This window comes from Erpetoichthys calabaricus, chromosome 15 (genome assembly GCF_900747795.2).
Source record: "Erpetoichthys calabaricus chromosome 15, fErpCal1.3, whole genome shotgun sequence".
In the NCBI taxonomy this organism is placed as follows: domain Eukaryota; kingdom Metazoa; phylum Chordata; class Cladistia; order Polypteriformes; family Polypteridae; genus Erpetoichthys; species Erpetoichthys calabaricus.
In genome coordinates, this window is record NC_041408.2 from 59,120,704 (window position 1) to 59,138,433 (window position 17,730).

A 17,730-nucleotide genomic window follows, 5' to 3' on the forward strand; every position below is an offset into this window, starting at 1 on the left:
GGGGGGGGGGGGGCGTATACGTGCACTATAAATAAATTCGCGCAATGGAGCGATTCTACAACGCAAAGCCCACTGTTTGCACACTAAACTGACTAACGCATTTAGTCAAAGTCTCCTCGAACTCTACAGCATCATGCAGTGCCAGAAAGCAACAGTTCAAATGAACGGGCTGTGCAATGTGAAGAAGGTGGCGGATCTGTGCAGTGTCAACGGCTTCAGCGAGGCGGCGCTCGACAAGAAAAAGCACAACAAACCCGACGAGGTGACCCTGTCAACGATGGAGGAGGCCTACAGCACCATCTTGAGGGGACTGGGCGAGAACACAGAGCGCCAGGGGCTCAAGAGCACCCCCGGCAGAGCAGCCCGAGCTATGCAGTTCTTCACAAAGGGCTACCGCGAAACCGTCCAGGGTGAGCCGATTTTAGCGATGACAAGACCGTGAAATTCGCTCTGTGCGTCTGGGTGTGGAGCGCGGCTTCTGGTTAAAGGGTTCTGTTGAGAAAAGTAATAAAAGCGCTGCATGCGGACTAGCAGTAAATAGTCCAAGTGTTTGTGTTACTCATCAGAAAACCACATTGTGCAAATTGTGGTTCAGTCTATTAGTTACGAGCTGTCAATGTGGTTGAAATATTTTACTTATTTTTGTATTGCGTAATTAACAATAGTACAAAATTCACTAATTGGCAGTTCACCATAGATATGTTTTTCCGGTTAGATGACCCATACAGTCGCACTGCTGAAACGGTTTTGGATGCTATACATATTCATTTTTTATTTGCAAATTATATTTTAGTCAAAATATATAAAGACATGTGCCCAGCGAGGCACTGCCTCCCGGTCCAGAAATGGCCAGGGATACAGCGGGTTAGAAATGGATGGGTTTATTGGCTTCTGGTCCTGCATTCAGACTTGCCAGTTATGCTATGCCATGTAAAAGTGTGTGAGATCTTTGACGTGACGTGTGGCCCTCGCGTGTCGACCACAGCTATGTCGTGATGTCTCCTGTTATGGGGTTTGCATTGTGCTCTCCAGGCCGTTGCACAAGTGTATTATGAAATGGACTTTTAACAGAAAGTTGCTGAGCTTTCTAATGAAGTAGCGGGTTATAACATGGTTTGTTTACTGATGATAACAAAACGAAATCGTATAATCAGGCCTTTGAGGACATATTGTGAAAGTAGGTTAATTCTGTAGTGTTTTCATTCTTTTTCGTCTTTAAAAGCTGACATATGTGCTGCATTATATTCAAAACTAATTAATCAGTCAAAGTCAGAAAGGCCATTAGAGTAGTAAAAACAAGTTTTGCTTTATATGTCCAGCCATTCGTTTAGCGTATAGATTGAACTCTTTGTATGCCAATAGCACATAATTTGCTAGATAATGTGCTTCTGCTTATTGCCTGCTGGGAAATTTTCCTCAGTAATTTTAAGAAAAGCTAGAATGCAAAGTGTCTATAACAGCTGGTAGTATATTACAGTGGTGTGAAAAACTATTTGCCCCCTTCCTGATTTCTTATTCTTTTACATGTTTGTCACACAAAATGTTTCTGATCATCAAACACATTTAACCATTAGTCAAATATAACACAAGTAAACACAAATGCAGTTTGTAAATGGTGGTTTTTATTATTTAGGGAGAAAAAAAAAATCCAAACCTACATGGCCCTGTGTGAAAAAGTAATTGCCCCCTGAACCTAATAACTGGTTGGGCCACCCTTAGCAGCAATAACTGCAATCAAGCATTTGCGATAACTTGCAATGAGTCTTTTAGAGCGCTCTGGAGGAATTTTGGCCCACTCATCTTTGCAAAATTGTTGTAATTCAGCTTTATTTGAGGGTTTTCTAGCATGAACCGCCTTTTTAAGGTCATGCCATAGCATCTCAATTGGATTCAGGTCAGGACTTTGACTAGGCCACTCCAAAGTCTTCATTTTGTTTTTCTTCAGCCATTCAGAGGTGGATTTGCTGGTGTGTTTTGGGTCATTGTCCTGTTGCAGCACCCAAGATCGCTTCAGCTTGAGTTGACGAACAGATGGCCGGACATTCTCCTTCAGGATTTTTTGGTAGACAGTAGAATTCATGGTTCCATCTATCACAGCAAGCCTTCCAGGTCCTGAAGCAGCAAAACAACCCCAGACCATCACACTACCACCACCATATTTTACTGTTGGTATGATGTTCTTTTTCTGAAATGCTGTGTTCCTTTTACGCCAGATGTAACGGGACATTTGCCTTCCAAAAAGTTCAACTTTTGTCTCATCAGTCCACAAGGTATTTTCCCAAAAGTCTTGGCAATCATTGAGATGTTTCTTAGCAAAATTGAGACGAGCCCTAATGTTCTTTTTGCTTAACAGTGGTTTGCGTCTTGGAAATCTGCCATGCAGGCCGTTTTTGCCCAGTCTCTTTCTTATGGTGGAGTCGTGAACACTGACCTTAATTGAGGCAAGTGAGGCCTGCAGTTCTTTAGACGTTGTCCTGGGGTCTTTTGTGACCTCTCGGATGAGTCGTCTCTGCGCTCTTGGGGTAATTTTGGTCGGCCGGCCACTCCTGGGAAGGTTCACCACTGTTCCATGTTTTTGCCATTTGTGGATAATGGCTCTCACTGTGGTTCGCTGGAGTCCCAAAGCTTTAGAAATGGCTTTATAACCTTTACCAGACTGATAGATCTCAATTACTTCTGTTCTCATTTGTTCCTGAATTTCTTTGGATCTTGGCATGATGTCTAGCTTTTGAGGTGCTTTTGGTCTACTTCTCTGTGTCAGACAGCTCCTATTTAAGTGATTTCTTGATTGAAACAGGTGTGGCAGTAATCAGGCCTGGGGGTAGCTACGGAAATTGAACTCAGGTGTGATACACCACAGTTAGGTTATTTTTTAACAAGGGGGCAATTACTTTTTCACACAGGGCCATGTAGGTTTGGATTTTTTTTCTCCCTAAATAATAATAACCATCATTTAAAAACTGCATTTTGTGTTTACTTGTGTTATATTTGACTAATGGTTAAATGTGTTTGATGATCAGAAACATTTTGCGTGACAAACATGCAAAAGAATAAGAAATCAGGAAGGGGGCAAATAGTTTTTCACACCACTATGTTTTTAAGTGAAAATATATTCTCAAACACAACAGACATAAATCACTGACTGCAATTCCAAGTTTTTCATTAAAATTGTTAGATATACAGTACTAAATCATGTGAGCTAGTGAAATTTTCAGAGAATGTTAATTACAATAGAATTCTTGGGAGTATCTGAGTTCTTCTGAACTCCACAATGGAAATGAACGTTCTTTTCACCTAAATCCTTTTATGCAGGTTGAAATAGCTCCCACGTCAAGTTAGTTTGATTGGTGACTCCGACTTGGCCAGTTGTGGGCGAGTGCGCCTGAGTGAACGCGTTTGTCCTGTGAAAGACTGGTGCCTTGTTAAGAAACTCTTGCTGCTTTGCACCCAAAAACATTTACAGGAAAAAAAACAGGTTCAAAAATCAATACAATAAGTGACCACTAAGTCAACTGTGCATTTAAAATGACAGCTATTCTCTTATTAAGCTTGTACTGTTCGTCTTTTGCAGATGTGCTCAATGACGCTGTCTTTGATGAAGACCATGATGAAATGGTGATTGTGAAAGACATTGAAATGTTTTCCCTCTGTGAACATCACTTGGTGCCTTTCTTTGGCAAGGTACTTTGTTTGAAGTTTAAAATTTTCAGTTCAACGGGATGCTCAGGACCATGGAGAGTGGAGTTTAAAGATTGTGTGGCTGCGGGATAAACCTCAAAAATGGCCATTGAACCAGTGTTGATGTCAACTGAAATAATATTTTTGAAAATACAAAGGGAACTTATTATTTTACTAACTTTGTTTTAATACTGTATTCAAATATGCCAGTGTGAGGCAACTCTAAAACTATTTTATTAAGCCCATACCTGCAAGAAATAGATTGAGCACAACCTGAGTTTTGTGAAATGAAAACTGCATTTCAGAGTAAAAGGTGTTATGTGGAATCTGTATGAAGGAACTTTGCTATAACTGTTGTTGACGGGTTTAAAACATTTTACAATTATTTTTCTTTTTAATGCTGTACCTGGGATGTTCAGTAATGACTGCAACCCAAATGAAAGAATTGTTGAATACTAGTATTATATGAGTAGGAATAGTTAAAGTAAAATATAGGCAACACATGGAATTTATTTTCATTTATAAATTTAAAATTGTAGTTTATAATGGATAGTAGGCAATGAGATATTTAAATACATTTTTGGTAGTTGATGTGGTAAGTAAGATAAACACAATGGAAGAAAAAAGTTAACCCTGATTACAAAAATGAATAAACGGCTGCCATGGATTAATAAATATATTAAGATAAAGAAATATATTCTTCTTCTTCTTCTTCTTTTTTCGGCTGCTCCCGTTAGTGGTTGCCACAGCGGATCATCTTCTTCCATATCTTTCTGTCCTCTGTATCTTACTCTGTCACACCCATCACCTGCATGTCCTCTCTAACCACATCCCTTCATCTTTCCTGTCAGCTCTATCCTTAGCATCCTTCTCCCAATATACCCAGCATCTCTCCTCTACACATGTCCAAACCAACACAATCTCGCCTCTTTGACTTTGTCTCCTAACACCAAGATAAATGGGGAGGGTTACGTCAGGAAGGGCATCCGGTGTAAAATTTTGCCAAATCAATATGCGTACAACAATACAAATTTCCATAAAGTATCAAGTTGACTCCTGGGTTAACAACGACCGCCACCAATACTGTTAGCCAACAGGGTGCTTGCGGAAATTGGGCTACTGTTGGCCAAAAAAAAAAAAAACCAAAAAGATAAAGAAATATATTAATAGTGACAATTGCAGCCTCATATAGAAAATATAAATTAAACAATTTATATTTTACTGATTTTATGATTTGTCTTACAATATGTAAATAATGAGAAGTCAAGTACAATTACAGGTACACATTTTATTGGTTAAACTGAACAGATTACAATATGCAAGCTTTCAAAGCTCCTGTATTACAACTTGCCTGAGGACGGAGCTTGAGCTGCCTCAAAAGCTTGCATATTGTAATCTGTTCAGCTAGCCAAAAAAAGGTGTCATTTTGCTTGACTTCTAATTGCATCCATAATGACTAACATGGTACAACATCCTACTACTATGATATGTAAATAACATTTTTTTCTTTGCATTTTATTGATTTTATTAAAATCAAATAACTTTCCATACAAACGAGTCAAGTTTTACAAAACTAGGTTTGAAACAACAAATACACAAATTATTAAGACATGCCAGTACATCTTATTTAAATGGGATCAGCAAAATAAAAAAGAAAGGAATTCAGAATGAAGTAATTTTTCATGATTTTTATTACATTAAATTATTTTTTATTATTTAATATAGCTTTTGAAATTGCAACTCATTTGGATGAATCATGTTTGACTATGTATTTTTTAATATTAGAGACCTTAACAGGTCATTTTGATCAATTTAGTGAAACCAGTGACCCTAATTCCAGAACTTGATTGTTAGGCATATGTTAAAATCATTTTACTTTGTTTTATTACTTTAAGAAGTCAGGGATAAATTACATCTTTTATTGGCCAACTAAAAAGATTACAATACGCAAGCTTTCGAGGCAGGTGTCACCATTTTTTACTTCTGCCTGCCATGAAGCTGTGTGGATACTAGGCACATATTACAGGCACCATGTGACCTGTCACAAGATGACAAGTTGGCCAGACACATTGAGAAAGCTTCCAAACTTTAACTTATGGCAGATTTAGAAAAGACTTATACTCAAACAAAATTAAATTTAATTTGATAAATAAAAATATACTCAAGACTAGTGAAAACATACAGGTTATGTGCATTAGTGTTGTTAAATTGACCCTAGTGTGTGTTTGTGTGTGGGTGTTCTCAACCTGTGATGGAGTGGCACTCCATTTGGGTATTGTTCCTGCCTTGCACCCAGTGCTTGATGGGATAGGCTGCAGCTTCCCCGCCACAACCCTGCTCTGGATAAGCAGATTTAGAAAATAGATGGATTAGTTGTTAATCACCCTTTTGGCTTTTGTAGGAATTTGTGCACTCCTGTTTAATAAACAATTGCTTTGACGAGGATGAACCTTTTGCTTAAGCAATAAATAAAATATGTAGTTCATCTGTAGTCTTAAAAGTTGCTCAGTCATCAAGCTGGGGAACATTTCATAAATTAGGACTATTTTGTGAACTTGAGGTGTTCAGAAGCAACTTATGTCTACTCTCAAAATAGATAATTAATCTCACCCCAATACAATGCATTACAAGCATCTTCTAAAACTGTCCAATTCTCCTACAAATATTTTTTACTCTATATCTTTATATACTTTTAGGTCCATATAGGATATCTGCCAAACCAGAAGATTGTTGGGTTAAGCAAACTGGCAAGGTAAGTTGAATTATTTGTATAATGGATTCTTTGACTAAATCATCAAACAGGGACGAATACAGAGAGAGAGAAATGATTTCTTACTAGCAGTTAGAATATGACTGCTCCAGGAATTTTACCAATGAGTCCAATACTGACTTTGTAGAAAAGTAAAAACGTAGCTGCAGAGTTTACGAAGCCTTTCACCATCCATGTTCCTCTTAACTGGTTAGTCTTAGTAAAGGCACCAAGAAACCCTGCTTTTTCTTAATAGAGAGATACAAACTCTGTACAGTAAATGTCATTTTTTAAAGCCAGTTTGTAGGATTTACATGTGAATACGAAAAGTAATCCATAGCAGGGTTAGGTTATGTACAGTGCATCCGGAAAGTATTCACAGCGCATCACTTTTTCCACATTTTGTTATGTTTCAGCCTTATTCCAAAATGGATTAAATTCATTTTTTTCCTCAGAATTCTACACACAACACCCCATAATGACAATGTGAAAAAAGTTTACTTGAGGTTTATGTAAATTTATTAAAAATTTTAAAAAAAACTGAGAAATCACATGTACATAAGTATTCACAGCCTTTGCTCAATACTTTGTCGATGCACCTTTGTCAGCAATTACAGCCTCAAGTCTTGTTGAATATGATGCCACAAGCTTGGCACACCTATCCTTGGCCAGTTTCGCCCATTCCTCTTTGCAGCACCTCTCAAGTGCCATTATGTTGGATGGGAAGCGTCGGTGCACAGCCATTTTAAGATCTCTCCAGAGATGTTCAATAGGGTTCAAGTCTGGGCTATGGCTGGGCCACTCAAGGACATTCACAGAGTTGTCCTGAAGCCACTCTTTTGATATCTTGGCTGTGTGCTTGGGGTCGTTGTCCTGCTGAAAGATGAAACGTTGCCCCAGTCTGAGGTCAAGAGTGCTCTGGAGCAGGTTTTCATCCAGGATGTCTCTGTACATTGCTGCAGTCATCTTTCCCTTTATCCTGACTAGTCTCCCAGTCCCTGCCGCTGAAAAACATCCCCACAGCATGATGCTGCCACCACCATGCTTCACTGTAGGGATGGTATTGGCCTGGTGATGAGCAGTGCCTGGCTTCCTCCAAACGTGACGCCTGGCATTCACACCAGTGAGTTCAATCTTTGTCTCATCAGACCAGAGAATTTTCTTTCTCATGGTCTGAGAGTACTTCAGGTGCCTTTTGGCAAACTCCAGGCGGGCTGCCATGTGCCTTTTACTAAGGAGTGGCTTCCGTCTGGCCACTCTACCATACAGGCCTGGTTGGTGGATTGCTGCAGAGATGGTTGTCCTTCTGGAAGGTTCTCCTTTCTCCACAGAGGACCTCTGGAGCTCTGACAGAGTGACCATCAGGTTCTTGGTCACCTTCCTGACTAAAGGCCCTTCTCCCCCGATCTCTCAGTTTAGATGGCCGGCCAGCTCTAGGAAGAGTCCTGGTGGTTTCGAACTTCTTCCACTTACGGATGATGGAGGCCACTGTGCTCATTGGGACCTTCAAAGCAGCAGAAATTTTTCTGTAACCTTCCCCAGATTTGTGCCTCGAGACAATCCTGTCTCGGATATCTACAGACAATTCCTTTGACTTCATGCTTGGTTTGTGTTCTGACATGAACTGTCAACTGTGGGACCTTATATAGACAGGTGTGTGCCTTTCCAAATCATGTCCATTCAACTGAATTTACTATAGGTGGACTCCAATGAAGCTGCAGAAACATCTCAAGGATGATCAGGGGAAATAGGATGCACCTGAGCTCAATTTTGTTGTGTGTAGAATTCTGAGGAAAAAAATTAATTTAATCCATTATAGAATAAGGCTGTAACATAACAAAATGTGGAAAAAGTGAAGCGCTGTGAATACTTTCCGGATGCACTGTATCTGCCGAATCAGGCTGACATTTTTCCTGTCATGTCTTGTGTAATATTTTTCTGCTGATTTAAAGTATAGATGCCTAATATGGGACCACAAAAGAGTTATTATAACTGGGATCACTGCAGTGAATTGGGTAAATAAACATGCTGATTAGAACGGGAGTATTAGACTTCATAGCAGTTGAAGACAAGGCATGACTTTTTAGACACGGGTGGCTGCGTTCTTCTGTTATTTCAGCCTCTCAGCAAAGCATTCTGAGAACCATTCTTGTTTCTTTATTGATCTGTACAAGGCACGGCACTAAAATAATATGGATTGTCATTCAGATTTTTATAAAAAGAACTGCTGTATGTTTGGCTCTATCAGATGTTCGAGCCATTCTCTAAAAGCCTAAAGGTTAATTACACCATGAGAATGTCGATCACCATAATGATAGCAGGCCTTCTAAACCTTTGGAAGGGTGCCTAGTGTGGCGCTGAGTGTGCAGATTACAGAGTTTAAGTCAACAGTAAGCTACAGGCATGAACATTGCTCTACTTATGTGATTGCCTTAAATATCAAAATCAGCATTTATTTTCATTTTTATACTTATGCAATGGAAAAAGCAATTACTGTAGTCTGATGTAGAAGTAAGTATTAAATTGGCTGTTTAATATGAAATAAACAATTGTGAGACTTTATATATGTATATGTATATACAGTATATATATGTATATGTATATACAGTATATATATATTATATATATATATTATAAAGTATATTAAACAAAGCTAATAAAAGAAATTATTCAGTAGAATTTCATTATCTTTTACAGGGTTGTAGAAATGTACAGCAGAAGACTACAAGGTACTTATAAATTTTAATAATGCAACTAAAATTCTTGCTTTTCAATTTTAAAGTACTACCTTATATTTAACATGTTTGTTTGGCTTGAGTATTGTAATTCATAAATAACTACTCAGAATTCAATTTTCCCTTCAAGTTTATGTTATAAATACTCCAGGGATACTTCTGAGAAAATAACTAATTGTTAGAATAGCCTAAGCAGAGTTAGTGAATGTCATTGCTTCAGTATCAGATTTACTAAACCTCCAATAAGGCTTTTTTTTGTAGATCAGACTCATACACACTCATAATTCAACTTGGACCCACCAGTTAACACAGTACACACATCTTTGAGATGAGGGAGGGGAAACAGGAGGCTCTAGACAAAAGACTATGCCAGAACTGAAAGAAGAAAACAGAACTTTTTAAAACTGAGTGCTGCTAATAGGCACATTATAGATAGATAGATAGATAGATAGATAGATAGATAGATAGATAGATAGATAGATAGATAGATAGATAGATAGATAGATAGATAGATAGATAGATAGATAGATAGATAGATAGATAGATAGATAGATAGATAGATAGATAGATAGATAGATAGATAGAGACTTTATTAATCCCAAGGGGAAATTCACATACTCCAGCAGCATACTGATACAAAAAACAATATTAAAGTAAAGAGTAATAAAAATGCAGGTAAAACCAGACAATAACTTTGAATAATGTAAACGTTTACCCCCCAAACCCCCCCCCCCCGCCGGTGGAATTGAAAAGTCCCATAGTTTGGGGGAGGAACGATCTCCTCAGTCTGTCAGTGGAGCAGGACAGTGGCAGCATTATGTTGCTGAAGCTGCTCTTCTGTCTGGAGATGACACTGTTTAGTGGATGCATGGGATTCTCCATGATTGACAGGAGCCTTTTGAGTGTCCGTTGCTCTGCCACAGATGTCAGACTGTTCAGCTCCGTGCCTACAATAGAGCCTGCTTTCCTCACCAGTTTGTCCAGGCGTGAGGCGTCCTTCTTCTTAATGCTGCCTCCCCAGCACACCACGGCATAGAAGAGGGCACTCGCCACAACCGTCTGATAGAACATCTGCAGCATCTTATTGCAGATGTTGAAGGACACCAGTCTTCTAAGGAAGTATAGCCGGCTCTGTCCTCTCTTGCACAGAGAAACAGTATTGGCAGTCCAGTCCAATTTATCATCCAGCTGCACTCCCAGGTATTTATAGATCTGTACCCTCTGCACACAGTCACCTCTGATGATCACGGGGACCATGAGGGGTCTAGGCCTCCTAAAATCCACCACCAGCTCCATGGTTTTGCTGGTGTTCAAGTGTAGGTGGTTTGAGTCGCACCATTTAACAAAGTCCTTGATGAGGTTCCTATACTCCTCCTCCTGCCCACTCCTGATGCAGCCCACGATAGCAGTGTCGTCAGCGAACTTTTGCACGTAGCAGTACTATATAGGTTGAACAGGACCGGAGAAAGTACAGTCCCCTGCGGCGCTCCTGTGTTGCTGACCACAATGTCAGACCTGCAGTTCCCGAGACGCACATTCTGAAGTCTGTTTGTAAGATAGTCCATGATCCATGCCACCAGGTATGAATCTACTCCCATCTCTGTCAGCTTGTCCCTAAGGAGCAGAGGTTGGATGGTGTTGAAGGCGCTAGAGAAGTCCAGAAACATAATTCTTACAGCACCACTGCCTCTGTTACAGAGATATAGTACAGTTTTTAAAATTTCTGTTTTGCAAATGTAGCAAAGAGTGAGATGACAGTCATGGAGTTTAAAGTCCAGTGTCTTAGCTACTGACCGCACTGTCTGGTTACAAATACAAGTATTTTTACATTATGTCTAAATATTCCCCCTCCCTATTGGCCTACTTTGTTACCACTGACTGTTAACTTGGCCAACACAATGAAAACAAGTTTCATCAAAGACATAAAAATGAAATACCAACAGACATAGTAAAGTACATTTTACATCTTTGGTGTAGTGAAAAACGCTTGATTTGTAGGTTCACCTTACATTGTTATGTTTATTTATCTATTTTTAATTAAGTGCTTTAAGTATAAGTATGAATTTTAATGTTCTCTGTATCTTCTATTGAAATATAAGGAAAAAATATACTATCCAATTTTCTTTTCAGAAAACTGATTGTATACTATTCTTTTTAATTTACATCTTTAAAACATATTGTCTTTTCAGTTAGTAAATCTGTGTATATTTTTTGATTTATCGCAGTCCAGGAAAGACTAACTAAGCAGATTGCTATAGCAATCGTAGAAGCTCTGAAGCCAGCTGGAGTGGCAGTAATAGTTGAAGCAGAGTGAGTATTTACTTTTATATTTCTTCCAAACCTGTTTGCTCTAACAGCTGACACACTTGGCTTCCCATCAGTTGGAAGGCATACGATTTTCATCCAATAAAAGAATAGCACATTGCTTCAAATCTTTCCATATGTTTTACACTAAATCTCCATCTGAACACGTTCTTAAAAATTCTGTTATGGCCAGAACAGTGGTAGTACTTTACAAAACAAAAAAGAAGACAATACCTCTACTGAAAGTATAGTACAATAGCCTATTTCAGTAAATTCAATCTTTATATCTTCACTCTCACTGCATTATGCATACTTATGAAACATGTCCTTTTAATCTTTATATCTTCACTCTCACTGCATTATGCATACTTATGAAACATGTCCTTTTAAGCCAATATCAGAAATTTTAAATGTTTAATCTGGGAAAATTTTTAAAACTATACGTTTATATACTATAGAGTATTTATTTTTATAATTTGTTCATGTGGATCCTCCCAAGTTTTTCCCACATCCGAAAGACTGAAGTCAATGGGAAAGTCTAAAATTGCCCAGTATTATTGAATAGTTTACGTGTGTGACCATTTCCTTTCATGGAATTGTGTCCTGACTAGGTTTGCTCCGTGACTTGCTGTTGGCTCTGTTAGGGCCCACTTCTGTTTAGAAGGAGAGTAATTGCTCCTAAATAGTTGTAGTCGTATTTGTCAAACACACAGGTATGAACCTCTTAAGTTAAATAATGTTGACATTGATGTTTGAATTCTAATTCATGATGCAGCATTTCAAAATATATTCAAAACAAAGCAAAGCAACTGTTTTTTTTTTTGTTAGAAAAACAGCAAACATTTTGAGGAGACTTAAATTTAAAATGGACACTGTTTCTGAATGACTTACTATCTGTGAAATCTTGCCTGAAGAAGGGGCCTGAGTTTCATCGAAAGCTTACATATTGTAATCTTTCTAGTTAGCTAATAAAAGGTGTCATTTTGCTTAATGTCTCACTACATCCATAATGGCTATGGTACAACACCATTTTACTGCAGTATGTCTATTTAAATAGATGTTTACTATATGTAGCTCTGCAATGTCTTCTTTGATTAATAACAATAACTAATTAGTGTACTGGGTGCAACAAAACATAAACAATATTCTGCAGTTAGCATTTCTCTATTATAAAGAAAAAAATCCTGGGAAGGAGAGACTAAGGAGATGAGACGTGATCTTCACGGAAGACACTTAAAACAGTCTCTTTCATCTCGCGGGGACCTTGAACATGAGACTTTGTCCCAAGAGATTGTCCCAGGACTGTCTCGCGGGGACGTGGAACATGAGATTCTTGCAAGACACGCCCTACTTACAACCAATATCAAATAAGACCACGGGCAGCAAGACTCTGTCGTGTAAAGGCTTTTAGCAGACACAGATCCTGTGCTCTCAGCTCATATAAAGCGTATAAGGACAATACATTCTAGATGAAATGTGGACAACTAAGTGAAGAAGAAAGAGCAGCGCGGAGAAAAGAGACCCAACAGAGTTGGAGAGAAAAAAAATGCAAAAAAGAATAATCTATGTGCAAATTCAGAAAATAAGGAAAGTAATAATCAGCCCGGAACAAGTGGAATTGAAAAAAAAGCAGGTCCAATCGGGCTCAGAAATAAAAGACAAAGAGTAAAAGACAAAGTAGAACTTCATAAAGACGTTCAAAAATGTTGGCGCGATACACATGCAGAACAGGTTAGAGCTTTTGAAAGCAGTGGAATTCGAAAGGCTAAAAAAAAAATTTGGCACAATACAAATCCAGAGAAAGTTAAAGAATATGAAAGTAGGAAAATTCGAAAGTAACAAAAAAATAGAGATTGAATATATGGACATAGGTGATATGTCAGAAGTATATAAATATTGTAAGGCTTTGAAGTTTAAGTCAGAGACTTGTAGATCGTCTAATTCATGTTGCCTTCAGGGAAAAGTAGTGTTTATACACAATGAGGTGGCGTATCCAAGAGAATTAAAAGATTTGATGTTTGGGGAAAGTGAAATCCACAAACACAACAGCCAAAATATCCGAGTCTACAATAATCTTTTTGCATTTGCATCATTCAATGCTCAAAGTGTAGATTTACACAAGAATGGATCATACGTTATAAGAATCTGTGGTCCAGCAACAATTAAAGCAACGACAAGTTTAATTTCGAAGAAACCACAATTCGGTCAGGTGTATATTTATGATCACGGAGAAACGATGCAACGTAGAATCGAAAGAGTTAAAAAAGTTAAATTTTTGTATAAATGTTTAGTCCATTATTGCAAACAGCTATGCAAAAACATTACATCGATAGCACGGACAGGTATAGTAGCAATTCTTCTTCCATATGGTTAAACAGCTCACAAAACGTTTAACTTACCTTTAAATATCACAGACGAAAATGTTACATTGAACTGGAAAAAGAAGATGAAACAAGAAATGCAACAGAATGAAATATTTGTTTGGGACGAAGCGTCAATGATCCCACAAACAGTATAAATGTAATTGACAAAACGTTTAGGGACGTTTTTGGATCTGAAAAACTGTTTGCAAGAAAAACCTTTATACTGGGAGGCGACTTTAGACAGGTTCTACCAGTAGTCAAGAAAGGAGGCCGAAAACAGATTTGATGTATGCCTAAAGAGTGGACCTTTATGGTCTTTGTTCCAACAATTAAAATTAAAAAAAAAAAAAATATGCGATTTTGCAAACTGGCTACTAGACATTGGCAACTTTAAAATTCAAAATCTCCAAATAAAAGAAGACTTATTATGTAAAAATCTTATTGAAGAATTTTATCCCTTAGGATTATCAACAGAAGAAATGAGTACACGGGCAATCCTAGCAGCGAGAAACAATGAAGTCAAGCGAATTAATGCAACAATTATCGATCGGTTACACGGCAAATTGGTTAAATGCGTATCAATAGACTATGCTGAAGCAGTTGGTGATGATGGTGCGGAAGATGAAAACATCAACCTACAATATCCCATAGAATATCTATAAGCGTTAACACCATCCAGTCTCCAACCGGCTGAATTACTTTTAAAAGAAGGATATATCGTAATGTTATTGCGTAATTTATGTATGAGTGATGGGCTATGCAATGGGACAAGATTAGTTGTATGAAAAATCGGTCGAATAATTCTATCATGTAAAATTTTAACATGTGACAAAAAAGTTAATATAGTATATTATATATATACAGTAATCCTTCACTTATCGCGGGAGATAGGTTCCAAGGCCGACCGCGATAACTGAATTTCCGTGAAGTAGGGACATCATATTTATTTAATTATTTAACGTGTATTTGGACATTTTTAAACCCTCCCTGTATTGTTTACAACCCACCCTTTACTCTTAATAACAGGGAAAACTGCTAAGCAATATGAAATCGGTAGATAAGTTTACACTTACTGTATAGCGAAGTACACGTAGCAGCTTGTAGGAGGTCATGACGTCGTCGACCTTGTTGCAAAGATTCCTAAAGCAGATTCCATCCAGACTACTGCCTTATCATGTCCACTTGCAACTCGTTTTGCGCCCTGGTTAAAGGACACTGCGGCCGTAGATCTTGTATGCTTTTCCTCCTTTTTAAATAAAAAGAATCGTGGACTCATTGATGCTGTAATGGTGTCCTGCAGCAGTGTAGCTGTTCCCTTCCTTCAACATATCCAAAACTTTTACCTTTTCTGCAATCATTTGCATCTTCTGTTGGCGCTTGGACACGGCCCCTGAAGCAGTAGCACGTTAATGCTGAATGAGTGAGATGAGACTTCCTGGTTAATGCAGCGCTCTGTCGCTGAGCCAATCAGCAGCACACAGGAACTAAACTGCGTGCTCTGATTGGGTAGCTTCTCAGCCATCCGCCAATAGCATCTCATGTATGAAATCAACTGGGCAAACCAACTGAGGAAGCAAGTACCAGAAGTAAAAAGACCCATTTTCCGCAGAAACCCACGAAGCAGCGAAAAATCCACATTATATATTTAGATATGCTTACATATTAAATCAGCGAAGTCGTGAATCCGCGAAAAGTGAACCGCGAAGTAGCGAGGGATTACTGTATAGTATATATTCCGCGAATAACATTAGACACCAAAGGAGACGAAGATATGCCATTCATATTAAAACGTTTACAGTTTCCCGTTAGAATAGCTTTTGCTATGACAGTTGGTTTATTTATAAGAGAAAAAAAAGCAATATTCACTCATGGGCAGCTATACATTGCGTTGTCACGATGTAAGTCCAAAAACTGAATCAAAGTTCAATGTGATCTTGAAGAAAACGTAATTCCAAATATTGTTTTTACCAAAGTTCTAAAATAAAAGTGAAAATAATGAAATAGCAACAATTCCTATTCCCCTGGTCATTCTAAACTATGTCTGTCATTATTTGCTTGAAATCCAAAAATACTGCTTACTTGTGTAAATTAAGATGGATTACGAGCATAGATTAAATAATGAAAATGTGCAGTATGAATAGTGCTTTTATTAAGTTTGAGTACTGATTAATAATTTCATATTTACGATCTGAATGTCAAATGTTGGCAGTTGAGTGACGGATGTTATAGACATATTTATCATTATAAGACTGATCTGTTGGATTCCTTTAATTAACCACGACATTAAAATGTAAAATTATAATTAAGATGCCTTTGAGATCTGAGTCAGAAACTCAGTCATGTTGCTCTCCATACATTTTCTAGTTGGGCCTGCTACCTCATCTATTTACTCAAACCAATATGTGAAATGTCTGGCATATGATAGAATAAATGTTTAATGCTTTTGTTCACTTGCTGAAAGAGAAAGTATTAATAGAAATATTGTGATTTTTTTAGGCACATGTGCATGGTGATGAGGGGAGTTCAAAAAAAGAATAGCCGGACCATTACCAGTGCCATGCTGGGAGTGTTCAGAGAAGATCCCAAAACCCGTGAAGAATTCCTCTCATTGATAAAGAGTTAATTTCTTATAGTAATCTCATCAAGGTACATAAAACTCTCTGATGCTCTGCTATTTGAGGACCTGCTTGGTCTAAAGGACACTTTTTTAAGGTATTTTTCTATTACTTGTTTTTAAACATAGTTCCAACGTTTATTACAAAATGTGTCAACTACATCTCTGACAGACATACCAGCTTTATATACAAAAACTATGACATACTAACTATGATAACAATGATATCCAATATCCATTTGGAATTTTTAGCAATATACTGTAAAATTAAAAAAAATACAGACAGACTACTACTTTTGTGTACTGACTGTCATAGTACTATGTGGCCTTTTAAATTTGACTTTGAAACTTTTCATATGGGCCAGGTCATAAAGGATGGATGAGTGTCTGCAGTGGTAGTTTATGGCGATTACTAGGTTACTAAAATATGCAGTCTCACATTTAAGATATTTCTTTCTTTTTTTTTTGGTAACTGTTCTACTTCAGACTGAGCTGGATCTGTACTACCTCACAAGAAGGAACATTTGATTTGGTTTGTGTGCGCACTGCAGTCCTTTCTTGATGAGTGATACTGATTAAAATGTGATCTGAACTAGAATTTGTACTGTAAATGCTACTATTATAACCATAAGGGGTTTTCAAATGAGCCTTGCACTTCTTAAAGAAACATACTTTATATGTGTGGTACTTGTTATTAGTAGAGTGGCTGAGAGAAAACGGCCATGAGTCACATGCCAGAGCACTGAGGCTCAAACCAGTGGCAACATAATAACAGGACAATAGCCTGAGTGCTCATTGACAACTTTGAGAAGGAAATGCCAGTGTGCAGCTCAGATTTATCTAATGTTTTGTTTCTTTAAATCATGTATAGTCATGATTTTAACAATGGCCTTAGAGCATACTCTTTTGTTTAGATTTTTATTGCATTATCTCAGATATTTGAAGTGTACTGTAATTCTGAATTGCTTTGTGCTGTCCGTGTCAGATGTTTTCCACTACTGTATTTTCAATGCCTAATAAACATGACACAGTATGACTTAATGAGTGGGTGCTGAGTAAAGTCTGTTTAAACTTGAGATGCTGTACTTTCATCAATATAAAATTTCTTAAGAACAAAAGAGATTTTGTTCCAGTTTATTTGAAAATCCATTGAAAACTGGAGATCCAACAAACTTTACCTGAAAAAATTATTCCTGAAAACAGTAAATTTCATCTTAAATTCAATCGTTGATTTACAAGTATTTCTCGGCCCCAATCATAACAAAAGTAGCCATGTTATATCCTTCA

The 17,730-nt window shown here is 37.7% G+C and overlaps 1 protein-coding gene across 1 annotated transcript; it reads left to right on the top strand.

Annotated features, from left to right (window-relative positions):
- Window positions 1–22: 22 nt before the first annotated feature.
- gch2 (GTP cyclohydrolase 2) lies at window positions 23–17,484 on the top strand. The gene is made up of 6 exons (XM_028820326.2): window positions 23–410; window positions 3,572–3,681; window positions 6,375–6,430; window positions 9,125–9,156; window positions 11,388–11,472; window positions 16,326–17,484. The coding sequence occupies exons 1-6, from the start codon at window positions 134–136 to the stop codon at window positions 16,450–16,452; spliced, it is 687 nt and encodes a 228-aa protein (XP_028676159.1). The 5' UTR covers window positions 23–133; the 3' UTR covers window positions 16,453–17,484.
- The last annotated feature ends 246 nt before the right edge of the window (window positions 17,485–17,730 follow it).

What these genes read in the sequence shown, in the direction of transcription:
- gch2 (XM_028820326.2), top strand. Translation starts at nt 134, where the DNA reads ATGCAGTGCCAGAAAGCAACAGTTCAAATGAACGGGCTGTGCAATGTG. An exon ending in CTACCGCGAAACCGTCCAGG is followed by an intron (nt 411 to 3,571) that starts GTGAGCCGATTT and finishes CGTCTTTTGCAG; the next exon opens with ATGTGCTCAATGACGCTGTC. An exon ending in GGGTTAAGCAAACTGGCAAG is followed by an intron (nt 6,431 to 9,124) that starts GTAAGTTGAATT and finishes TATCTTTTACAG; the next exon opens with GGTTGTAGAAATGTACAGCA.